This window comes from Pleurodeles waltl, chromosome 6 (assembly GCF_031143425.1).
Source record: "Pleurodeles waltl isolate 20211129_DDA chromosome 6, aPleWal1.hap1.20221129, whole genome shotgun sequence".
Classification (NCBI taxonomy): domain Eukaryota; kingdom Metazoa; phylum Chordata; class Amphibia; order Caudata; family Salamandridae; genus Pleurodeles; species Pleurodeles waltl.
Window position 1 is genome coordinate 623,752,568 of NC_090445.1, and position 27,024 is coordinate 623,779,591.

A 27,024-nucleotide genomic window follows, 5' to 3' on the forward strand; every position below is an offset into this window, starting at 1 on the left:
GGTGCTAGACTCGTCTAGTGCCAAAGTTATTGAGTTAAAGTCATTTTTTGGACGTGGAAACCTACTTTGCGTAAATGAGATGCAAAGTAGGCGTTCCTGTGCAAAAAAATGACTCTTAGCCTTAGCGCCATATTTATCCTCCTGTGCTAAAATCACCCACGTGGGAGGAGGGGTGAAATAATGGTGCAAGGCTTGCTTTGCACCATTATTTAACACCTGGGTCAGAGCAGGCGTTAGGGGACCTGTGGGCCTATTTCCATGGTGGAACACCATGGAATAAGCCCTCAGGTGCCCTCCCCAGGCCCCAGGGTACGCGCACCCACACAAGAGGAACAGCAGGGGATGGGGGACCCAATGCCAGGTAATTATAGGTAAGTACAGGTAAGTATTTATTTCTTTAAGTGCCATTGGGGGCCCTGAAATGGGCCCACATACATGGCACTGGGTGCAATTGCTGTGCCCAGGGGACCCTGGTCCCTTGTGTTGGCCATTGGGGTGGTGGGCATGACTCCTATCTTTTTTAAGACAGGAGTCATGTGGTATGGATGGTTTTCATCAGAAAATAACACTAGGCTGTTAGAGTCATTTTTTTAACTTTAAATGTCATTTTTGGTGCAAAAACCCCTATATCCATACCACCAGCCCCACCCGGCTAACGTCATTTTTTTTTACGCTAGCCTACCCTTTGCACCGACTTGCACCATTCCATAAATATGGTGCCCGGCTCGTGCTCATAAATGGCTCCAGTTTATTTCTGGTGGATTAAATCATTAGGAGTTAGTTGTGATAGTTCATTGGTGAGGGAGGTAAAGGGGTGACTGTTTCCATGGACTTTGTTGCTTGGTTTTGCTTGCAAGAAAATGCCTTAGCTGGTGCTGGTTTGTTTTATGCCCTTATCTTTTTCAGAGCATTCCATCAGTGATTTCGGGTAGTACTGTGCATTTAGGCTGGAATGGAAGTGATAGGCACAAGCAGCTCAAAGGAGAGAGAGATGAAACAGAAAGCTATGATTGAGTGTCCTGTTTTGTTTTTGAGAATTATGATCAATTAAAGTGAAGGCGTGTAAGGAAGAAAAACTTACAGAATCGTAATGTAAGATGAACCTAGTGGAAAGAGTAAAAAGGATTAATCGATAAAGGTTTTTAAATCTAAACACACACACACAATGCACAAGTCCTTAAAAAAGAAGTGGGGGATGTCTAACCAAGTTAGGTAGTATGCAAGTGGCATCAGGGCACACAACATTGCACATGGTATCAAAGGAAGTGGCATTGCAGCCCATGACCTCACAGGAAGTGACATCAGAAGAAGTGGCATCAGATGTTAAGGCTTCACAGATGTTTAACAGATATGTCATGGAAATATTTCAGCACATTACAATATTCAACAAATGAGATTTTGCGCCGGGATGTGCCAAAAAAGTGAAGCAACCCAGACACAAAATCTGGGCCTCAACTTATACATTTATTTTTTAATACCCTGCCACAAACAAATTGTCAACAAGGAGACATATGGCAGTAAATCTGTTCTGCTTAATTGATTGAGAATTCTGCATTTTAAAATATTTTATGACGTTAAAGCACCTGCTGCAGAGATCTTTGTCTGCTGGATAAATCTAACAGTAATAAATGGAAGTTAACATATTTTCTTGAGAGAGCTGTGTTTTGTCTAGTCCCAGTTTTGAATCAAAGTAGCATAGAGGGTTAAAATGTCTCCTACACATTATGTGTCAGACAGATGACAGATTTGTATTTTATGTAAATGGGCAAGTGGGTCACGGCTTTTAACATAGAGGTCCTTTTTTTATTTGAAGTTCAGAAATTGTAATCCTTCTAGTATACCACAGTGAGCTGTTAAGGACACGTGGCCCCTACATCGTGTAACTCTCACTGTCTTATGTAACACATCCTGTACATTGATTTAAGCATACATGATTTATTGTCAAAGTATAATGTGTACATGTGATGTAAAGCACTATGATACCCTACATCCCGATGACCAGCGACATAAAAGAAATAAAACAAAATAGTGGTATTTAAATTGTTATTTGTGTAAATACTGGGACAGAATAACACATCTGAGATTCCTACAGTGCATACATGGGTCTTATATAAGGACTGAACAAAATGAAAACCATGCTTCTCTTAAGTACCTGTGAAGTGATAAGCTGTGTGCCTTTGTTTCCCCTCCACTGCATTTGGGTGTGAGGCTCCCAATAGCTCCCAGCTAGTATACTCCAAACCAAGAAGGCCTGATGGCCCCTTAACTTTGCCCTTTGCTATGGGCCCAGATGTATTTTAATAAGCCTCCCCCGTGCCAGAACTTAGCTGCTCCTAACGAAAGCAAACAACGTGCAGGCATTGCTGAATGTGTCCCAGTGTCTAAAACTTAAATTGTGACAGATTTAGCATATGTTTGTGGGGCCCAGCCTCTTGGCAGGGTAGATGTTATCCACCCTGTTAAAAAAGTGGGCAGATGCCATCTACCCGCGTGTACCCTCGACTTCTGCTCTGCACACACGGGTTCCTGTAGGTATGTTAAAACAAGTCATGAGTGAAACGTTTTGGTCTGCTTTCAGAGAAAGTGAGCAAGTGATCAAGATATACAGCTTTTCCAACAAAAAATAGACTTTCTGAGGAAAAAACTAATTGAAATTAGTCTTAGGCACTCTTTAATCGCCTCAAAGTTAGCGAGCTGCAGAGAAGCATTGATGAATCTCTCACTCTGACTAGAGTCTGCCCTAGAGTCTGACTGCCTTCATTTTAAGAAGAACCCTTATGATGTAATATCAAATTTGTATATGTGTGTTGTGTTTAAATATGGTGTTCTCAAAAACCGAAACAAATATGCAACATGAGGCCCAGAATGCAATGCAAAACCATGCTATAAAAGCACAGGTTTAGGCATGATCTTATTGATGCTGGGTTGTAGTATTTTTTTACTAAAATCTGTTTTGCTGGTTTGGATGTCTTTTCACTGAATTGTTTAAATTGGTAATATGACTGTTGCTGGGTCGAAGTGAAAGCTAAAAATATGCTTGGTCAGTCCAAGCTTTTTGCTAGCAGGCCCTTGCTTTCAGGTATTTGGAGTTTAACCTTTGGAGATGATTTCTAGTTAAAAAATATTTATAGTTTTGATTTCCATGTCTTGCCTACCAGACAGCGTTAACTGTCCAAAAAGAAGAGCATTTGCAACGCAATAGGTCTCGCAGTTGCTTGAGTTAGAGCTATTGGCATTGTAAATTCATAATTGGACCTTTCTTGCCACATAACTTGGTCAACCCTGCCTCATAATTTGGTCTTTTCCTGACACATAATTTCAGTGGCCCTGCATGTAACTAAAGCACTTCCATTTACCTTCTTCCTCTAAATGCAACAAAAAAAATAAATGTGGCCATTTGGCATCCTAATTTAAATCTGCCATGCTACTTCGTAAAAGTTCCATCAAAATGATAATCTTCCAGCATTCATTTCTGACCACAAAGGGAAGGATACTTTTGTGTATTTCATATCAAAGACTAAAGCAGCAGCCAGGTTCCAATAAGATGATTAAAAACCATCAAAAGGTAAAAAGAATTGTTTCAGAGTAGGCCGTTGGTTGCCGCGGGAAAGAACATCTTGACAGTTGGGCACATGTTCTTTGGGAAGTCCCTTGCCCAAGGTGTCATAATCTGAAGCAATGTTGCAAGCAGGAGCCTGTAGCTGACTGGAATGCAGATGTTAGCAGGCCTGTAACTAATTCTGCTTAAAACTCATTTGACTCAGTCTGTTTCAGAACAGAAATGCAGGTGCTGAAGACATGCTCAGGCGTTAACAACAGCGGTTTGCAGAGAGATAAAGATTGTACTTAGGAGATTCCTATTTCAGCTAGCACCCGAACTCGCATACCGTTTCCTCCTTTTACCTAGAAAGACACATGAAGGCCTGTATTTTATTCACAACAAATGTGGTATCATTTCAAATGGAAATATTTTCCAGAAGCTGAGGTGTATCACATGGATTTACACCAGTTACTATATCTATTAATACATCAAATTGTGTCTCTTTTTCTTCATGTGTCTACTTTAAAAGTGCGACCTGCGAGTGTGTGTGCAGTTTTGTGCAAGCATCTGTGGTGGTCACATGACATAGGATGTACATGAGTGCGAAGTCCTAGTTCCATACTGATAAACAATATCAGGTTTGAACAAGTAATTAAATACAAAAAATGGAAGAGGTAAACATAAAGTGCGGCATGGCACGCTGCAACAATGGAAGGAACTGGAATGCCTCATGTGCTCCATGGAAACATGGTAGAAAAGGGAGAAGGTGTGGCACAACGACTAGAGCTGCAACTTTGAAACTGAGGACCCAGGTTCTAGTCACAGTGTCGGCTCAACATTTCTTAATCTTGCTGTGCCTACAACAAATTAACATGTCCTTGTGTAATGTAGGTGGTACTTATGTAAATCCTCCAATACCTTTGGGTGAAGTTTGGGCTACTTAGCAAACACATAATTAAACAAACACATCAGGCAGGCACACTCGGTAAACAAAATCCAAACCAAGAAAGGGTGGCTGAGAGAGAGCAGTGAAAGAGGGCACAGAATGAGGAAAAGCAAATGTGACCAAGATAATAGCCTTATTTAAAACCTTGTTTACAGCAAAGCTGAAAGCAAGAATAATCTACAAATGAAAATAGAAGTGTCACCAAACAGGAGCAGGAAATTAAAAGAAGAAAAGTCCCCCAAAGAACAGATGAACATGACAAAGTGTACTTATAAGGTAATTGGTTCCTGCTCCCAAAGAGAAAAGGAGGGACAAACAAGCATGACTGACCACTAGCAAGCCATGATTTTTAAATGACACAGACATGAACAAATGAAATGTCTTTAAGCCCATAGTACAAGTATACTTAAAAGTATACAAGCGGCTGTACGCTTACGCTCGACCTAACACGTTAGCTTGCAGTGGGCTTAGAGCCCAGTCACTGCTTAGTATTGATTGGCTTTAATGTCAATCATTTGCTTGTTTTTCATTCATTATTTTGTGTGGGCCTTCCTTCCTATTTTGTGTTTGTTCCTCCGCTGGAGAATTGGTGCATTTCTTTCTTGCTTGAGTACTTATCCCCACCCACTCCACGTTGCTCTCTCTCACTTGTTGCTTCTCTCCTCCCACCCTTGCCCTCTATGTTGCTCTTGTCTCCAGTCCCTCAGTGTTACTTTCCCCACCGACACCCACAGTGTTGTTCTCCCACCTGCTTCCTTTGTGATGCTTTCCCCACCCACGTCTGTTGTGATACTTCTCCCTGCCCCTCTCCTTTGAGCTGCTTCTCTTAACTTGCACCCTTCATTTTGCTCCCTCCATCTGTGTAGTTCAAAAAAGTGCCAGCATTTCTTTTTTTCTTTTTTACTGAACCAACTTGGTAAAAAAAAGCACCATTGTCATTTTGTAGACATATGCATGTGCGATGCGTGCACCGACAAAATGACATGACTGCCGCATCACAGTGCCTTTTTTGTTGTTTCGTTTCATTAGTCATGTTGTACAACATCAGCAGGGCTCAACAAATCATACAAATGTAGCCAGACCTCCAGGTATAGTTAGTTAAATAATCTTCTCAATGTAATATATGCGCTTGAACCATAAACTGGTCTGAAATTGTGTGATCCCAGCAAACATTTTATTTCACTGAATCACCTTTTTCTTCATTATCCAATTAAAGAACACCTTCCAGTTTGTGAGTTTAGCATCTCTGCTGTAAAAAAAAACCTCTTGGTTGACTCAATAGACTAAACGTTTGCTTCATGCATAATAAGATACAAACCCACATACAGGGTACAGATGACCCTTACTTGTTCACTTGCAGCATTGTCATCAGGCTGGGAGCAGGAATGGTTCTCAATTAATGTTTTACAACTTTCACTTTTAATAAATATACTACTAAAGCATGATTTGGCAGTGAGTTTCCATTAAAATACCCTCAAACTTTCCTACTGACATACAGTTTTACTGATAAAACTATGTAGGGATTATGTGTAGAAATTGGGTTTCAGCAAATATTTATCATTTGCAAATCACCAAGTAAGTGTTCCGATTTGTTTCGATCCAATTAAATTCTTTCTTTTCATCACAAATCTGAATTAAAACATGCTTTCATAACTGCTGAGTTATTTTGAAATATTTGTATAGTTCATTTCAAGCAACTTGAATGTTGTGTGTTAGAAAAAAACTGACATCATAGAGCCTTGCATTTCATACTTCCTGTAGTCTAGCACAATCTTCGGACAGTTCCCTTAACAAAATCCTCTAACTTAAGAAAAAAAAGTAAGAAAAGTAAGCACTAATCTCCGGGATAAAATAAGTATCAATTTGTAGAAGACATAAGCTGATATTTGGCCTCTGTCTTTGAACACCCAGCAAATATGACAAGATAAAAACGTGATTTAAATGCATCTTTATTGCTCATTCACTTTCTGAATGAATGCAAAACCTGTTCTTTGCCAGATCGTAGATGCTGTCCCACAGGTGTGACCAATTGGCTTTGCCAATGTTTGTTGTTTTATTGATCACTGGCTGGTTTGTAACTTTGTGTAAAATACAAAGCTTTATACTATTTTTTTCCTTTGGTATTAGAAGTGATAGAGCCACTGAAGGACCGAGCTAGGCCTGAGTAAAATGTGTGGCTGCCACTCAGCGTGAGGTCCTCTTTGACAATAAGAACAAAAGAAGCCGGGCCTTCATGTGGCATCTGCCTGCCAACCATGCTCTAACCTCCTGCACCAAAACAAAGCCTTGAATTATAGCAAAAAAAGAGATTCCTATCTAGAGATGGAATTGCACAATGTGAAACTGGGATTAATCCTGATTTCCTCACATGATCAAACTCTGTGATCGTAGGCAAATAATGTATTGCATCAGACCCCATTTTTCTTCATTATTGCATATGAGAGCACCTTAAAATTAGTGAGTTCAGAATGTGTGCTGCACAAAGACCCCTCTTGTGTTTAATTTAATACACTATTTAGTTTCTTCATGTATAATAAGAGCATAAGCCGCATACAGGATGCACATAAAAATGTACTTGTTTCTTTTTTCACTAAAGGCATTTTCATTAGGTTTAGAGGGGGGAATGTTTTTAAGTTCATGTTTAAAAGCTGTCAGTTTTCAAACATTCCTCTCAATTCAGGCATATAATCTTATGTACTAAACTATAACTCTACCATTTGCTAAAGAAATGCAGTTTTTTGAATTTTAAAGAGACTTTTCCACATACTTACATGATGTTTGTTGCATGATGTAAGTGCCAATTATTTTTAAGGCTTGGTTTGTGCACAGGCTCTTTGAGCCAAGTCAGATCCTTTCCCACTTCTGTTTGTTATTATTGCACTTCTTGGTAGTCTGAATGTGGTATTAAGTAAAAAATCTCTCACTGGGGAGAAGACTATTCTGCTCTCTCCATAATGCTTAGACGCCCAGATTATATTACATTGAAAGTCCAGAACAAATTGAAAGATTTTACATTTTAAAGTGTGTTTAATACACATTTACATTCAATGTTATAATATCTGAAAAATATGAGTACAAAATGTTACGAGAACTTTAAAATGGCATTAATAACGTGGCATTAGGTTTGTGTAAGCTAAAATGTAAAAAATAACATTTTCTAATAAAAAATGAAGGTAAAGAAACACTTTGAAGTGGGGTTACCTACGTTTTAGAGGTGCACTTGCTTTGCAATGTTTGATTTTCCTAAAAAGTGTGTAAAACCATATTGCCACTTATTTGGCAACTGTTCGTATGAAATCTTACTACTGCCCCAACCAAGGATCTGGAGCAACAAACCTTGCAAAATACATGTCATCTCTACCTTGCTCCATCAAACAAGTCAGGAAACAGCAGACTGATCTTCATCTGTTCTGTGAGTGGTGTCCAAACATAGGTGTCCCAATTGCAAAACATAAGTAGGACTACCACCCTGGCTAACATGAGGATCCTGGGAGGAGATAGTCTTGACCATTATATACCTTGCTATTTGTCAGAGATCAAGGAGGCCTAGATAATTGTGCAATAATCACAGCTCAATCAGCTACTGGAGTCATGCAGAATTAAAGAAAATTGCCAGTCTTTACCTAATCTAATCATGTTCATGTATTTTATTATATGAAGGCACAGATGTGATGTGCTTGACTCTGTCTCAGTCGCCATTTCGAGGGGGTTCATGGTGCATTCCACACAATTATTTTTTGTTTTCCTCCACACAAGTACTTCGCCAGTAACTACGCTTGCAAATAAAACTTCTTTTTATGTTCTTATTAGCATGTCGAAGGGCTTGGAGAGCCTCACTGTTAGATGACAAATGATTAGTCTGTTGGAAGCAGCGACAGCATATCAACCCAATCCGTTTGAATACAGATAGACTCCAGTTCAGTGGAATTTGATTCCACAGGTTTATTTCACAACACTGAAATATTTGACAGAGTAAAAATTATGAGTGTCAGATCCCATTCAGGAGGTCGAAGGGGAGGAAAAGACTATTGGGTCAGAACTGTGGGGGATATTGCTTTTTACCATTGTTGGTTCAGGGCCAGCCTTACTATGGATCTGCAAACTGGACCAATAACAACCCTTTCTAGACTTCACTCTCAGCGGTACCATAGGCAAGCAGACACAGGCTTCTTAGGGAGATCAGTGTGGTGGTTCCTCAGCTCAAGAATCAATACCACCCACAGCAGGACAATAATATCAATATCCAACCAGTTCTTCTCCTTGTAAGACAAGTACTTTATAACACAAAAAACATAGATTTCTTTCACACATTCTGACATGCAAGATTTTCCGACCTACATGTGTGAGTCTTTGTGTTGATTCGGTTTTCACCTGCCTCTAATGGGTCGCTTCCCTTGCACTGGGCACCCCCCTGTAGGAGGTTCCGGATATAAAGGCAGGCCCTGTGGGTGCAGCTTGTGCCTCTGCCCCCCAGATCAACTGTAGTACTCAGCCTCCCAGGCCTAGGTGCTCATCAAGTTACTATTAGTAGTACAGGGCATTGTTTGGACCCCCTGCAGCAGCAGAATCTCACCAGCATGACCTGGGAATCTACACGTGGTATGCAGCAGTCCAGAAGAAGTGCAGGGCTGCATTCAGCCTTCATACTGCAGTGGTATCATCCCAGAAGCAAACAGGAGCCTCCAGGTGGCACAAAGTAATCCTCTTAGGGGTTGCATGGCAGCTGGCCACAGCTTGTCACTCGATTAGTCCACAGCAGAGACTTCTCTTGCTCGCCCTATTGTGGGTTGCGGCCACAGATCACAACTTGCTTTGGCACTTCAGTGGATACTTGAATCACACGGAGGAGGCTCACTCTGGCACTGCAGTGAGAACTTGGCTCTTTCTTCTTGGGCACGACAGCCACACGCCCATGAATGGCAGTTCCTCTGTGCAGTGGTCACCAGTTGCTATCTCCAGTACGCAGTTCCTTGAGGAAACATCCTCAGTATTTCACAGGACACTCCCAGTATTCCTTTCAGATCACTTAGGCTTCAAGACTGGTCCAACTCAACAGCACACTTACTAGTGTTATGAACATACAGTACACTTACACACAGTCCACTTATAGGACACACAGGCCATGAGCATACCCTATCCCAGCTTCAGTTGAGCCTAGCACACAGACGCATAACTCTACGGTCCTGATGTCTACAATCAGAAATTCAGGGGAGTTTGCTCTCAGTATGTTAGCAACGCTGGACTGCATAGTAAGTAGTTCCTGAGTACTCTGTGGAGTATTCTCTCCTCAGCAGAAGAGACCACAAAAATGAACAGCGATGGTTCTTCAACTCCGATCTTTTTACTGTTTTGGCAGGTGGAGGATTTGTATTCCATGTCTTCTCCTCAAAACCGGCTTGGGCCAGTTCCTCTTTCATGTGTCCTAGACAAGCCACCAGCTTTTGTCTACAAGCATTCTCTGGATAGCCCAGCTCTGCTCAAGGTGGAGTGCCCTCAATAGAAAAACAAATAGCTGAGAGTAGGCTGCACCTATTTGCAACCCCTCCTCACAGAGATCAGAAAAGTCTCTTAAAAGGACTTATTTCCCTAGCAACAGATACTGCAGGTCTCACGTGAACCCCCTGTCATCTACCTAATAGAAGCTGCAGTCACTTACAGCCCCCTGTATCATGTATCAGGAAGGGCCCTGGCACTACTAAAGACAGCTTGTCTCCTCTCTCCTCTCCATAACGTATGGCATTCCCCCTTTCGTCCAGGAGACGCCAGCAATTCACATATGATGTCTAGAGAAGCACCTTCTCCTTCATCTTGTACTGTGGCCCAGGCTGTGGGGTTCGAAATGGAACCCTCACACCATGTCACCCGTGCACATCTTACTATTAACTACAGCAGTCATGCACATGGACAACACACAGGCTATCACGTTCAGGTTTCTGTTTTCATAACAAGTAGCAGAAATGAATGGGCCAGTTGGTGTATATTCATGTCTCACAGGTAAAAAGGCCTAATGGTATAAATCACTCACATAGTATATTGCTATCACGGCACTCTATGGCACTATGATGGTGTTCTTGTTGTGCCCTTCCCATATCCAGGTGAGGTCTGGGCCCAGAACCTTTCATTTTCAAAGACTGCGCCAAGGTCAATGAGCACATATTAGATCAATGTGTGGCATGACAAAAAATAAACAAAACAAGATCACCAGTAAGCAGTTTGGGACACAACTGCACATCACATAGTGGATTCCCTGTCCCAACAATGAGTAATTTGTGGGTTTTTTTTAACCTTGTTGCTAACACACACTATCTCTCAATAACATTAATAGCACCTTGTTTTATACAGCACTTCATATTTTACTTCTGTGTTGAGCAACAGGTGTTTCTCTTACCCAATTTAATCGTATTCAATTTACTGACTATAGTATTCTGGGAAAATTGTATCTGTGCTTAATTGTGGAGGGGAGCAGGGGGATGAGAGAAAGTTTCATGTCATGATATTTGCTATCATTGTGTGGGTAGCTGGTTCTTCCTTCATCTGGTATTGGTCTGTTTACTGTAAAAGAGTCATTTGTGTGGGAACCTCCAAGTTTTTACCATCTTTCAGAATTTCAGCTGTTTGAGATGGTTTCTTATTCTTGCCATCAGTAAGTTTCAGAGACCGATTGTTTCAGTAAATAAAGATGTACTATCAATGCATGTATTGAATGGTTCAATGGTCATGCCAGCCTTGAGTGCAGGCTCCTACTTTTTGTGTATCACTAAGGTTTCACTTGGCTGAAGGGTGGTTCTGTCCCCTCGATGGCCCTGTTGCAGAGTGCTATAAAGAAGAAGGTTCTCATCTGGGTTACCCAATGGAACACTTTCATCTTAAGTGAGTGAGGTGGTTGCATAAGTAAAGTAGTTCTTGGCTGCTGCATTTTGAATTCTGAAATATAATGGTGAAACCTAGAAGGGGGTCTAGGCAGTACAAGTTCCACATAGTGCGGAAGGTACTCCTGGTTACATGATTAATTTGCAGCCCTGGGGACTGGATTGCTGCCAGATGGCTTGTGGAAAGTAATTCTCACAGTTCCTGCTGGGGAGAATCACAATTTACAATGAGTTAAGTTTGAGGTGGTTAATTAGCATTCCAGTGGTCTGTGCATCTGATGCAGTGGCCCCTGCCAGAACAGTTTATAGCTTTAGATTTTTGAGCTTATGATTGATCTGTGTGTCATTCACGTAATGTTTATAGCCTATATTGAGTTCCTGTAGTAAGCTGAGGAATAAGCACTGAGGAGGAGTTGAGAGATGATGGAATCCTGCAGCACACCAGAATCAGTGCTGACGAGAATTAAAGAGCATGGTGGAAGCTCATTGATACTTGCTCTGTAAGATCCTGGAGTACTGGGGTCTTTATTACTCAGTAGCAGGGTGGGGTAATGCACTGTCATTTACATTGCTAGAGATGTGGGTGGCCATTACTCCAATTAATTGGAGATTGCTCATTAGGCCACTGCATTTGCTAGACTGAGGTTTTGTTTCTTCATGTTTGGATTGACGTAGGAGGACTTGGGTACATTAGGAAAGATGTCTAAGGTTCATGTCAGTGTTAGAATTGACAGTTTTCTGCAGTTCAAATGGCAGTAGTTCATAAAGTAAATGTACAAAATGAAAATTTAGCATATGTAAAAGCATAGTACACTGTATGTTTTTCGACAGTGCTGTATAGGATACTCATTCCATTATAGTACTGCTTTCCTCCTCTTCATAGCAAACAGCTATTATTTACAATGGAATATCTGTATGTAACGTTCATATGTCATAGGACTGACTCAGATGTATTCAGAGTATGGTGGCCTCCATCATATGCACAGTTCCAACTCCTCCAGTACAAGCCAGTTGTGAATACCTAAGATTCATTCACAGTATGGAAGCATCAGACATATTCAGTGTATTACAGCTTCCAATAAATGTACAGTTTGCAGGCATCATATATAGTCATATAATGAAAGCTTCTGATACATGTATGGTATGTAGGCCCGTGATGTGTGGCTCATACTCAATATTAGATATTATTTCTTTCTCCATTTCAGAAATTTATAGCAGCAGTAAAGAACAATAATTATTGTTATTACTTAATTAATGAAACTCACATTGGCAAATTAAGAAGGACAAAGATGGGGTGGTTGTCAGTGTCGGCCTTAGTGGAACTAAGCTTGTGATTTGCAGATCACAACAGTGTAATAAGCATCAACTCACTGAGCCAGAGTTGTATTACATTCATATTTAAGCAATGTATTTTATAAGGCAACACACCTTCCAAAATTTCATCAGAACAGAATAATACCATAATACAAAAAATAATGGAGGAGTCTTTGTTAGTACTTAAACAAAGCAACGATTAGTAGAATTATTAAAATACATTCTTTGAAGGTGAAATCCTGATCCATGGCACGAACAACATTGCCCATACCTTTCATTTATGTTGTCATCACTAGGGGCCATGCTCTCAAAACCTATGTTCCTGGCTGCGTCCCTGCTTTAAAGGCCTAAATGGGAGTCAGTTAAGACACTTTTAGACAGGCGAAGTGTGTTCAAATTTTCTACTTCCACACATATGAAAATGTCTCATAGTAAAGCGCTGCCAGAGTCAGTTCAGGATAGCACGAGGGCCTGCAAAAACATGGCGAAAGTCCTCTTGATGCAGATACGGTTTGCCTGCTTTCATGGAGCGAAGGGTGGTTAAATGTTATGAAATAATCTTCTTTGTTTTTAAAGTTCTAATACCTGAGCAAGTATGCAGTTTTTATTCGTGGTTACCATATATATTTTGTAGTATTGCATATGTTTATAGCATTTTGCTTGTTGTCCTGTCAGCAATTCTGCCTCTCTTGTATACAATTAGAAACCATTTAATGGCAGGTGGAGCCAAACTTCAGAACAAACATGAAGGTAGGTGAATGATAATTTGCTCCCATTTAGCATATGCATAGAGTTAACCCTCATTGTAATTTATCAGACCCAAAAAGGATTTATGTCAACTTAGTCTCATTAATGCTAAGAAAGTGAGGTCCCCCAGTCCTGATGATTTATAACTATAGCGCCAACTACACATTAAAGCAGAGGTCCGTAAGTGGCGGAAGGGAACTGAGGCAACCACAGAGATCTAACTTACCTCATGCCCAGAGAGGTGCTTTAACAGAGGCCTTTCAAAGAATCTCAATTAAAGTTGCAGAGGCTATAATAATAGGCATCCAGAACCTGTAAAAATGAAGGCTTATGCTCCAGAATACTGAAGTGATTTAGCACACCTAACAGCATTAAAGTTAAAGAATAAGGTATTTAAAGCCTAAGCACATATTATATGTAGATCATGCATTAGCGGAGCCATATATAACTAATCCTGAAAGCACTCAAGCAGCTCCCAGTGAATGCACAGATCAAGCCAAATTTCTCTGTCCTTTGCAAAAGTTTTTCGAGAAAAGAGGACCATAAAACCTTTAGAATCTGGTGCAACGCTGCTCACCAACAATAAGCCTGTGACCAGTGACCACACACTTAAACTACCAGACAGTATTTAAACAGCACAAAGATCCTCGGGAGTTCAGCATCTTGTGATGTGCCAAATGCCCTGAACCCACAGAACAAAACCATACTACATATGCGTCAGCAAACATCCAAAGACTGAACTATTCGTATCAGTGGTTAGGACTGAAGGATATTGGGAAAGGATTCAAGCAACAGGACTCAATTCCAATAACCTTGCATTCAAATAGACTTAAGGGAAACCTAGTTTTATATTTTACTTCACAAAGACTTCCATCATATACCTCAGAACTGAGAAAGTGGCCAAAAAGTGATGTGTAGGGCTTTATAGAACAACAACAAAAAATCAATGGGCACATGTTCCTCTTGAAACCAGCTTGCGCCTACGATATAAAGAACAGATTAACTCACCCTTATGATGATCATTTTGGTCGTTGCCAGTTTCCGTGTCTGTCAGGTTGATCTTGCAGGCACTGAGGAGATACATGTTATCCACTGGTTGATCGAAACTTTTAACTGCCAGGAAGGAGCCGGTTGAGACACCTTAATAAAAACAAGAAAAAAACTTTAAGTCCACTTTCTGCAAATCTTAGAATATTGAGCAACATTTGCCATATTTTGCAAATGGGAGAACCGGAGGCGCTCTATTGTAAATAATTTGTAGGAGGCAGTTTCACAAAACTGGGGCTCTTATAGTTGAATTCTCTGCTAAACGTTCACCTCTAAAAGATTCACTTTGTGATGTGTATTTTCTCAGAACATTAAATCCTGTAGTAATTGATACTGTTAATACATTTTAAGAGAAAAGCTCTTAGGTTTATCAGCTGTTAGGAGCAAAAAAGCAACCAGTGTGCACAGTAAGTAACACATTTGTAAGTAGTGAAGTTGGGTGAAAATATGGCACTCAAGAATAGGTCTTGCTTTATCATGACACAACATTGGCCAAATTCTAAAGATATTATAATGGAGATATACCATTGAAAAACTCAGACATGACTGGGTGATACTCTGTACACATGGTGTGCGTGTCCCTAACGCCTGGCCACATGTATGCTGAGCTCTCCAAGTGCCCATTGGTGTTCAGAAACAACAAAGGAGGAACACTGGGTGGAATGGATATGATGTGGAAAATGAATGAACTCCCTAACATCTAATCCTTGCTTTTAAGTCTTATCAGTGGCAGTCATACTAAACACTAGGTAATTTCAGCTTCAATTAACTTTGGATTCTGTGTTCCAACTAAAAAGGTCTCCACAAGAGTTACTTTTGTCGGGAGCCCATTCAGACTGCCATACTACCTGTTAACAAGGAGTGAACCCCTATGAGGAAGCATGCCACCATTATTACAAGAGGGTACTGCTTTGTAAAAAGAGACATTTCAGATGTTGACCTAATGATCCACTTTCTGTTTAGTTTCACCATAGTATAACTTGCAGTTTGGGAGAGTATATAGAGGACCAATTAGGAAATCCTCTCACACCCTCTTCTTTGGTACTTTTGGTACTGATGTGGTTATTAGACACTTTCTATGGGTATCATGGTGTTTCTGACACCTATTTAACCTTGAGGAATGGATATATTCAACACTAGATGTGTTAATCCCTAGGAAAGATTGCAAGGTTCCCCAAATTAAAGCTAGTGCTAAATAGTTCAAGTCAGATTTGGAGGAAATAAAGAAAGATTGTAAAAGACACAAGAGAAAATGGAGACCTCATTATGAAGAGGATAGCAAGAAGGCCTATAAGAACGTCCTAAAAAAGTATCAGTACACAATAAGGAAAGCTGGGTTGGAAGATTTTGCTGATGAGGTCAACCGCTCTTCGCAGCCCTCTAAAGAAAGTTACTCCATTGTGAATTTGTTTTTAAAACCTACTACCACAGGGTTGCCCCCCCCCTTCACAAGCATGCTGTGAGCAGCTGGCCAACTATTTCTTTGGGAGGGTCAAACTTATATATGACTCTCTATCAGAGTAGTCTGATCCCCTTGCTACACTCACACATAGGGCTGCTTCTGAAAAGAGCAGGGCAAAACGTTCGAATTTTCCATCACTATATGTTAATTATTTCCTAGCAACAACAAGCACAATTAAGTCTGGCTCACCTCTGTATCCAGCCCCATAGTTATTCTGCTGAAAGGAAGAAGTGCTATTGCATCAGTTTTAATGGATATGTATAATCTATCTCTGGAAAGTGGATGTGTTTCGGATCCATGGAAACATGCGATTATCAGTCCATTGGTGAAGAAACCGTCCCTGGACCCTGATTAGGTGGGAAATTGTAGGCCCATATCTTTGCTTCTTGAGGTCAGAAACATTTATGCATTAAAGTGTCTGTCTTGCTTTCTAGAGAACAGGAGTTTTCAGGTGAGGGAGGGGACTGGAATGCCGCAGGGCTCTTTGTTGAGCCCCACTTTCTTCAATGTGTTTGTCTGTCCTCTATCAGACATTATCTGCAAAGCAGGTTTCACTATGGTGTCATATACTGACTGTGAGAAAACAGGGCTGATTGCCTAACTTGTTGCCCCTGCACTGACAGAAGGGAGAGTGGATGGAGGGCACCTGCCACAGGAGGCTGTAGCCCCCCCACTCTAAACAACCAGAGGGGTGCCAGGACCCCACAGTTGCCCCTAAAACAGCTCACCCACCTGTCAGTGAAGAGCTTAGGGTGTGGTTCGGGGTGCTGACAGCTGTCAGTAGCCTCTGCTGGGTGCTAGCCTTCATGGCAGTACTTGGCCTGGGTGGCAGACCCCAGGGCCAAAAGGAAGTTAGGCCCTCTACCCTGTTGGTCATGGTGGGGTTACTCAAGTGTTGATTGACCTCTTTGGGTAAGCTAGGTGTCGCCCAGCAAAGTTAGGGATAGGGGAGATGGGCACCTCACTACCCGAGTTGGCAGAGAGAGAGGAGGAAGATCCCCCTAGAGGAAAGTTACAGTTTAAAGTGGGGCCTTTCATTGTTGGGATGGGTTCACTAACCAGAGGGAGTGGCCCTGACAGGAGGATGTAAGGCAGAGTAGGCCCTGCAAAGGGACAGACAGTTTTCTTCTCTGTCTTCCTCGCCTGACAAGCCAGGAAGACGCTCCCAGGCTTGGACTGTGTCTCCTCCGTGTGTGGGCTGGGGGGAGAAAAGAGAAGTGATTGCAGAGGCCCCCTAACGTTTTGCCCCATTTTTTACTTTTTGCTGGTGTTTCCCTGACTCTGATGGTGCCCTGGTTACTGCTAACCAGTCCCAGATCCTGTGTTCTGTATGAAATAATTATGGAAATTAGGCTAATTATAATTGGCTATGTCAACCTACCTATAAGTCCATAGTAAATGGTAGGGAATGTAGGTTTAGGGACCCCAGCATAGGTAGTGCACTCATAGGTGCCCTGCTGAGGTGCCAAGTGTCATTTTAAAGGCAGGCCTGCCTTGCTGGCTGCTTTTAAATTAAAAGGAAATACAAATTCGACTTTGGAATTAAAAGTACTTCCAAAATCTTAAGGTAGCTTATTTTTAAATATGCCACCCCTAAGGTGTGCCCTATGTGCTGCTAGGGCTGGGTGCCATGTAACTATAAGCAGGGACATTATAAAAATAGTTGTATAAGCCCTGGTGAGGTAAAAAAGCCAAATTCGTTTTTCCCTCATTGTAGTGAATGGCCTCCATAGGCTAGAATGGGAGACTTTATTTTAATTTATAAAGTGTTAGATACCTCACGTTTGGTATCAAATTAACTGTTATAATAAATTTCACAACTTACAATTGTTGGATTTAATATAACTTGTTCAGGTAAAGAGTTTTAAACTCCACCTAAAAAGTTGCCAAGTTAGCCCTGTAGTGTTCTGCTCTAATTGGCCAGCCTCTGGCAGGCTTGCGAGGCTGCCTTGATGAGGTGTGAAGTAGCCTGGGCTGAACACAAAGAGATGTGCCTGGGGGAGGAGAACTTCCCCAAACAGACAGAGAAGCAGGAAGGGGGGAGAACTGCCACACTGGTCTTCAAGGGCAGGGAATGGCATTTGGAGCAAACCAGCACCTCCCTCACATCCTGCAAACCTAGATAATTAGGTGCCTCCCTGATTAGAATAGGAGAGGGCAGGAGAAGGGTGTGTTTAAGGTTTTAGCCACACCAGTGGGTGGGCTCAGCCAGATGTAACCTCCAAAAATCTGTTTCAGCCATGATGGATTTTTGAGGAATGTTGCTCCCTGGGATTGATTTTTGCCACACTTCACAGGAAGTGGTCATCACAGGGGGAAAGACCCTGCACCTGATTGGAGAACCAGGACCCCCCTGTTTTTCACCCAGGAGCAAGGATAAAACTGGCAGGCCTGCACCCACACCTCAGATCCCTACCAGATCCCTACAAGGATGAACTACAGGAGAAGAAAGACTGACCTGCTGGTCCCCTGACCTCCACCTGGACACTGCACTCTGGAGGACTGCACCAGCTGAACACTTGGGCTTCACCACCAGAAGGACTTTGCTTGGCTTCAACTGGTTCAAATAGGGACTCCCTGTTTGCTACAGGTCAAAAATTGCTAACCAGAGTCCCCTGCACCAACTCCTGAAGCCACTGACCAGTTGACCACTGTCCAGTGGCCAATTTGGAGTTTGCACCAGGTTCATTCTGGGGATTGTAGTCCGCACCCTCAAGGAGCATCTCAGAGCTTCTGGAACCTTGGGGTGAGCTGTGAACCTCGAAAGAACCTTAAAAGAACATCTAGGAGAAGATCCAGAAGTTTGGAGAAGTCTGGAGAACTTTTGGAAAAAAGCTCCAGAAAGGGACCGACCCGCCGCAGCAACTCTAGTCGGCTTGCCTAAACCGTGACCTGGCCTGACTCGCAGGTTCATCCTGGTGAAGAAAATCTCCAAAAAAGTGACTAAGTCTGAATGTAGAAAGTTGACCGGGACCCCCCAGGCAGTGTATCCGAAGACAGCTCCAAGGACGTCAGATCAAGATTCAGGTTTGCCACGGTCGAAGGATTTCCATCTAAACAAATAACTACGTCAGTGGAGAGAAATCTCCACCGAATGCTCCTGCGACTCGTATCCGAGGAAGAGTTCCAGGAGGCCGGACTGGACAGGTGACTTGGTCCCGCTGAAGAAAATCTTCAAGAAAACGACTAAGTCCGAAGGTAAACTTTTGACCAAGGCCTCGCGCGTGCTGTAGCCGAGCAGGGCTCCATTGCAGTTGGCTTCAAACTTTGACTTTGCCCCAGTCGAAGTGCGATCAGATGACCAGATTGGCCCTTTTCATTTCTATGCGCTAGAAAACAGTAATCCTTTGAAAATTCATATCTCTGGTTCCCCTTAACCGATTTTATCGGTTTTGATGTCATTTTAAAGATAAAAATAGAATCTATTCTTATAAATTAGTGTTGGATTTTTATTATGTTTTGTGTTTTACTTATTTACTGTTTTGGGACTTTTAAATGTTGTACACAATTGTCTCCTAAGTTAAGCCTTGTTGCTTGTTGCCAAGCAACCAACGGTTGAGCTGGGTTTACTTTATTGAGACTTAATTGGACCTAAGTGGAGGTTAGTGGACTATTGCTAAGCATAGGTACTTACCTGCCCTTACCAATAACCCATTTTCCAACACTGACAACACTCAAATCCTTGTCTCCCTTTCAATAAATGTTAATTTAACATTAGAAAGTCTCACCTCCTGTCTAGAACAGGTGTCCAGTTGGATGACAGTTGGCTTAGCCTTGAGCTAAACGGAGAAAAACAGAGGTCATGGTGATTGGAAATAACCCCTCACTACGCAACCAACTTTGCTGGCCCTCGTGCCTGGGAGAACATCCCCTCATCAAGCCTCAGGTAAAGAGTTTGGGGTCACACTAAACAAAGACCTTTCAATGGCCTCACAGGCAAGGAGAGTGGCAGGAACATGCTTCAGCCTTCTTAAGGCACTTAAAAAGATGCTTAAGTGGCTCCTCTTGGAAACCAGAAGGATAGAGGTTCAAGATCTTGTACTGCCTCTCCTCGATTGTGCAACTACATCTAGGCAGTCCCTTCTTTGTCATCAAAAAGCTACAGATTTTCCAGAATGTGGTGGCACTGCTACTACTGGGCCTTCCTTCAATCAGCTCACCCAGCCCTTGCCAAGCTGCATTGTTTGCCAATAGAAAAAAGGATAAAACTCTAGGTCCTGTGTGCTGTCCACAAGGTGAAATACACGTCTAGCCCTCATATCCTTTGGCATCTTGTCACTTATCATAGGGCTCCTAGAGCATTGATATCTAGTGACCGCTCTTGTTAGTTACTCCCAGAATTAGGAGAGCAAGAGGAGGTGGTCACTCATTTGCTTTTCTGGTGCAGGTAGACACAAGGTGAAATGGCAGCAATGGACATTTGGTCTCTCTCTAGCAAACGTTAATGCTGTTCCTTTCACTAACATACTTTTTGATTCAAGGTGCGCACAAGTAGTGACATAGACCATATATATATATATATATATATATATATGCCTCATTTGAGTCAATGTCAAAAGAAAGAATAATTTTCGGTACCACCCATCTGTGCTGCTACAAAAAGAGAAAATACCAAGTAAGAAATATTATGTCTCTTCTCTTTTTTATCTGTAAGTGCTCTGCCTCTATTATGCATAGTACCCAGAGCTCAACTGGTATTTGCACCAGCTTGCTATGTACCTTGGGCACTTTCATAAGTGTGGCCCCTCCTATGATATAAACCATGATAGCAGACATTTTGCGCTAGCAGACATTTTGCGCTAGCAGACATTTTGTACTAGTGCAGTCACAAGGAGGAGTTCCTTCACTGGCAGGGAAACCTTTACCATTTTGTTAGTGTAATGTTACAGACACAGGCACAATGAAGTCATCAGGAGTTGCACTGACTGTGCACTACATATGGCGTTGAGCACAGTACTGTCCCCATAGATCCCTTTGTAAAAGTAGAAAGGTAGGTCTTAGGAACCCCCGAAAAACTCCACAGCAGGAAGATGCAGTAATAGCACTGCACCCATCTGAGGTGACGCCTTTCTCCCTCTTTAAAAAGAGGCAGGCCCACTTGTAGAGATAGATGGACCCCTGCATCCAATTCTCAGCCCTGTCCTTTCCTACATAAGAAGTACCCTGGAAACGGTTTTCTAATCCCCATTCCCTTCACACATTTTTGCCCCTCCCATTCCCCATTTTTTGCAATGAAGGTTTCGAGGGTAGCCTGACTTCAAAACATTTGGTTGGTTGGGTGGGCTTGGAAAAAAAGTCCAAAGACTTTTCCTTGGAGAAAACGTGAAGAGAGGAACTGCCTGCCCAAAATTAATTGCGTACTTAGATGTAAAATAATATATCTATCATGCATGTATAAGAAGAGCCATGTATCTATACAATAGTTCTTCAAGATACCCAACTCTGGGCACCTATTCAATGTGTAAAGGAACGACCACAGAGGAAAAGCCAGCATATCACCACTGTTATTCCCAAGTCACTTGCTATATAGCAAATCAGATGTGTACTTTTTGCTAAATGCAGCAACTAGTCCCTATAATATTAATGTGGACATTATCTACATCGGTAAACTGTGTTCAGTGTCAGTGGACATAAAGTGGTCAATATTTCCAGGTCAATCATCAAGCACTTTGCATCAAATTCTTGTCATTATATGATTAGCCCAGTGAGAATGGTAGAATGGCAAAGAAATAATAAAGCTAGAAAGAGACGATTCATGCAGAAGTGGAAAGTAGGAACAATGGTCAACCTACCGTTTGACTTTGTTGAATTTCTTTCTTTAACTATCCAGAAACTGACATCCTTCTCGGAGCCAAAGTGCTTGCTTTTCCAGAGGTTAAAAATATCGCCATTTTCCACTAGATCCAGTCGAACACATCTGCAAAACACGTGAGGCTTTACTCATTGAACTTCATGCCTGATGGTTGGGAACCCATAATATTAAACATCCCTGAAAATAAAATTGCAAATCTGTTCTCCAAGAGTAAGAGTCTGTCTAACCTTCATGCATCTATGTTCCTTGTGTGCCTCACAGGGAGGTCCAAGACTACCCACTTCTCTCAGTGTCCATGTTCCTTTGCACCTTCACACAATCACTCCAATCTGATATTTTGGTGCAGCCCTTTGAACTTTTGGATTTGTAATAATGTTGCCTTTCCAAAAAGTAAGGTTGTCTCGTACTAACTGCGTCTTGCGTTGCAGTAACAGAATATCATAGTCAGATTATAGTCTCACATAAATATTGTGTCCTAAGTATTGTTTACACAAATATTGCCTCAGTGGAGCTCAGAAAGAAAAGTTACACCCAATGAGATAATATTTAGTGATTTTGTATGTCAGACCATGATAGTTTGACGTACAACTCTCATCGGCCATCTATAAGTCATTGGCTCTGCAGCATGATGAATTGGATGAAGGAGTTTGCTGACATGATGGTTATGTGTGGTTTTACTACAGATGAGTAGGTGTCCTGGGAGCTGTGGCGAGTGTGTTTGTATGATCTTGTTCTGCCCCTGTAGAGCACTCTGTAACACAGAGTCAGAGGAAGTGTGCAGATTGCCTTCGGTATGCTCAGGAGGGACATTCTATGTTTAGGATTCACTGCACTGGTGTGAAATGGTCTGCGATAGATGAAAAAAGTTGTGTGAAATTCTACAGATAAGAAAATATCCACTAGTTTGCTTTAAAATATTTGAACATTTTCTCACAGCTTAAATGATCATAAATTAAAGTGCTGAATGATTTATATTTCCTTCACACCTTCTTACAACCTCTACTTAGTTGGAACCATGGAGGTTTTCTGTTGTTGATATATAAAAGCCCTCCCAATAACTCCTGCATTTTTTAAGCAGTACTGGTATGTGATATTTCATATCATAGTTATGAAGTTGTCTACAGACCTGCTGTATGACCCTACAATGTTCTAGATTTAGGTATTTTGAGCTCCAGCTAAATATTATCTGTAATGTGACTACTGTAATAGATCTCCAGCTTGCATATACCTGCTATATTTAAAACAAGCATTTGCAATGCAATGGATCTCACGTTTGCTCTAGTTAGAGCTATTAGCGTTGTAAATTCCTAACTGGACTTTTCTTGCCACATAAAATGAAAATGAAAAGTAAAACAGTCTACATAAGCAGGTCAGTTCAAAGTGCCAATGCTGCCATGATTTCGAGAGTTATTGGCTGCCTGTGTGAATGTCTAGAAAGGATCCTGGCTGGGATGAAAGGCAAGGGAGGGACCAACACAACTGTAACAGGAGGAAGCGTGAGGTAGTGTGATAGCCATCAGAAATGTTCACTTAGTAAAATTGCCTGTGGAGGGAACTCAGCACACAAAGGACGGATATTTCACAAAATGCACCAATACCAAACATTTACAATCAATTTGCGAGAGTGGGAGCTATTGCAATTTTTTTTATCTACGTGTTTTTGTTTATAGTGAAATGGATGTATGTGTTTTTTTGTGGAGTTATGTGTGTTGAATTGAATTGTTAGCTGTGGAATTGTGTTGGGTGGAATTGTGTGGTGTTTAGTGTCCTTGTGTAGTGGAATTATGTGATATGGTGAATAGATAGGGCTGCACAGAATAGATAGAAAGGAAATAGAGAGAGATAGGTAGTTTGTGTACGCAGTGGTGACTGAACTCTAGATAAAGGAGAAAAGTGAGTATGTGAGAAAGAGAAAAAGAAGGGGAGAGTAGGCCACATGTCCATAAAAATGTGTAAAAGAAAAGTGTGTGTGAGAGTTGATAAGATGGATAGCTATAGATAATATTAATGACAGTGTGGAGAGACAATGAAGATGATGGTGAGATTTTGTTATGAATTCATAAAGATTGAAGAGGAAAAGTCAAAGAGAACTAGTGTTATGAATTAGAGGGTCAGCATATGAAAGCATGCATGCAACAAATGTAAATTATAACAGAAAGATTGCATAAAACGTGTGTGTGCTCCATGTTTTTATTACCGTCACAAAGTAGACACCGTACAGTTCATAATGTTTTAATTTATGAAGCCTTCAAATGCTGAAATCGTTCTGTGCCATGTCATAAAGATTTGACCACTCTGCATGATTAAAAAAACAATGAACATTTCTTTGGTATGCAAAACACACAGCAAAACCAAAGATCTGGGTCCGCTCTTCTAAGCAGCTATTGTATGTCTCCCTCTGTCCGGTAATGTGAAACACAGAGGAAATGCAGCGTTACTGCAAATACTTTGTTTATTTCGTAAGCTTCTCCTTATAATGATAGCGAGGTGGGATATACAAAATAATTTACTAGTACTGTTTATCTTAAATTGCAACAACACAATGGTAAATAAACCAACTTGGTTCCCACTCAGAAGCAGCTATTTTGTGTCTCCGTTCGGCCAACATAAAATGCAAAAATCAGACGAAATGCAACTGCATTGCTGTCTCATGGGTTATTTAACAAGATCCTTTAAATAATATTAAATGTGAAATGTGCATGGCGTATATACCAATCAAACAAATAAAAAAAGATAATTTAAACACAGCTCCATACAACATAGCCATATGTATTCATTTTGGGAATATGTTGGCTGGCACTGCAAAGATACTGTGTTACTAGTAAATAGAATAGCTTGGGTGCTTGTTAAAGTTAATCAAATGTTTTTTGTGTTTTTTTTTTATCGTAAACACATGAACCTCAATATTGTGGGGACTTTCTTGGTTGCTTTTTTTCCCTCTCTACTTTTTATTTGATAAAATCTTAATTACTGACCTCTATGGCAATCCAGACTACTAACCAGACACCGCCTTTGATTACTCTGCCTTGTCACCTCATTGCTGGCTCCATCCTATAGCACCAAGGGAGCATGCACATGCTTCACAGTAAAGTGTGCTTAAAATAAACAAAAGGTTGCTGCTGCCACAGAAAGGTAGACTGCGACTGCTACTCCACCCCCTTTACAGCAAATGCAATTGCTAAAACCCTGTCTACTTCGTGCCTAGAAGGCACTTTCTTGCATTTGTATAGGTAAAGCTTTTCAGTTATATGCATTCAGAGCAATAGTTAATGCTGAGGTAGGGTCATTTATATGTAATATATGCAACGTCTCACAAGGGCAAACGTAACACATTGTACAAAGAATAGAGCTTCAGATGAGCCGATAAGGCAGGGCAGACTTCGTAAGTGTTATTCACTTCAAAGGCAAAGTGGTACTTTGAAAGTCACTTGACTGAATTTTGTTACAGTCGAGCACAAAAGGCTGAGACTGTTGAAAACACTTATGAGAGAACTGACGATTCAGCCAGTGTTAAAGGCTGTAAGTTACCATCTCTGCAGAGATAGTTAAATAGACGTTAGATGTTGATGTTAAACTGCTGGACGGTAGTTTTCTTTGCGGGAGACAATCATACTTAGAACAGCAGCATAAGAGCGTCATTTATGTTTACATACCCTGCCAAAACCTTGTGCTAAAACCAACAGAGAATAGGTGAAATCACCCGCGCAGGCTGAACAGTAACTAAAGGTAAATAGAAATCCAATTTTACAATAAAACCCCTATTGGGTGAGCGCGTTTTGGGTAGAAACAAAATACATTGTTTTTGAAAGGCAGAGGATAAAGAGATACAGTCGGTGATGTGGGAAACAATATATTTACAAGCAACAATATATTTACAAGCATTTGCAATGCATTGGTTCTCGTGTTTACACAAGTTAGAGCTATTTGCGTTGAAAATTACTAACTGGAATTTTTTGCCACACAAACTGAAAATAAAAAGTAAAACAGTTGGCATAAGCGAGCCGATTAAAGAAAAAAAAACACAGCGCGATCACACTATGTAAAATGCAGCGCGATCGCGCTGCGTGAAAAATAAACAGATAAAGCCGTCCGGACCCCAGGCTGAAAACAAGGCAAGCCTATGAACCAATGTGAGTGACTGACATGCCATGGGCGTGGTTTGAAGCCCAAAGAGAGATTACAGAATGGACGGAGCGCTTTGCACTCGCCTGTAAACAGCCATGTTGGTACTTGGTCACACTACTTTGAACACTGGGTTACTACATCCAGCATCAGTAGGTATGTCTAGTATCACATATCACATGCTGTAGCCAATTTTCTAAGTGTGTACGTTTCTTGAGAGTACCTAATTCACATTTAAAGTGTTCACTCTTCAGAGTTTCAAGTGTAAACTCTTTGGACAGCACCTCTAGTCAGGGGCGGCTGGTGACATTTGAAAGTGGCGGAGAGTAAAAGTATGCGATGAGTGCCCTATGGCGAGTGAGCATAGCGAGCGAGACCAACTTTATGAAGGTTAAGGGGTGGGGATTATACCCCTAGGGATTTTTTTTTTAAAAGAGTGGGCAAATGTGAGAAAGCAAGAAGGTTAATAAAGCAATTGTAGTTAGGACACCGTTAAGGCATAAAAGAATTTAAGCCTGTAACGTGTGACACAGGCTGATATTACTTTGCATATTATGGAGCCTCTGGTGGTCTTTTAATAAAAACATATCTACAATCTGAGAGCGTCCATGGTCGTATCATAAGGCAGATTACAAAACCGATGTACCTGTAAGTATTACAGAAACACACCAGGACAGCTATGACTTTATAACTGTTGAAATGTTCTTCCTCACGTCCAACTATCAGCTCACGGACCCATCATTTTAGACACCACACTGGCCAAAAGCCCCTCTATATGTGTTATTTACCCTAAATGTATCTTTTATTTCTTTATAACAGGAGTCTGGAGACCAGACCTACAAAAAGATGAAAATTCCAATGAAGAAAAGATGTATTTGTGTGATACGTTGGTTTTTCCACAAGAAATGTTTTTTATCTATAAAAGGCTGTCTTGGTGTGACTTAAAGCACACACAGTGCATTACCTTACATCATAACAGGTTATAAACTCTAACAATTTTTAGGGTCGAGCCTGTGCTAGCATGCGCTTGCACATGTGTATCTCTTGCAAGATGCTGTAGTAGTTAGAAAAGGGCTCGGACCTCCGCCCAGGTCACGTCAGTGTCTTTCATTGGTTTGTGGGCTTGCCTTTTAAAATCTGCTTGCTTTCATTAGTGGAAGTTTT

General features: G+C 41.2%; 1 protein-coding gene across 2 annotated transcripts in view; it reads right to left on the reverse strand.

The window, feature by feature from the left end:
- LOC138302007 (uncharacterized) overlaps nt 1–27,024 on the reverse strand; it is a 187,355-nt gene that overhangs the window by 16,822 nt on the left and 143,509 nt on the right. For both annotated transcript variants that reach the window (XM_069242430.1, XM_069242429.1), the window contains exons 6-7: nt 21,719–21,843; nt 14,426–14,557 (exon numbers count right to left, since the gene is read on the reverse strand). In XM_069242430.1, the coding sequence (XP_069098531.1) occupies nt 14,426–14,557; nt 21,719–21,843 (257 nt within the window). The remainder of the gene's footprint in view (nt 1–14,425; nt 14,558–21,718; nt 21,844–27,024) is intronic.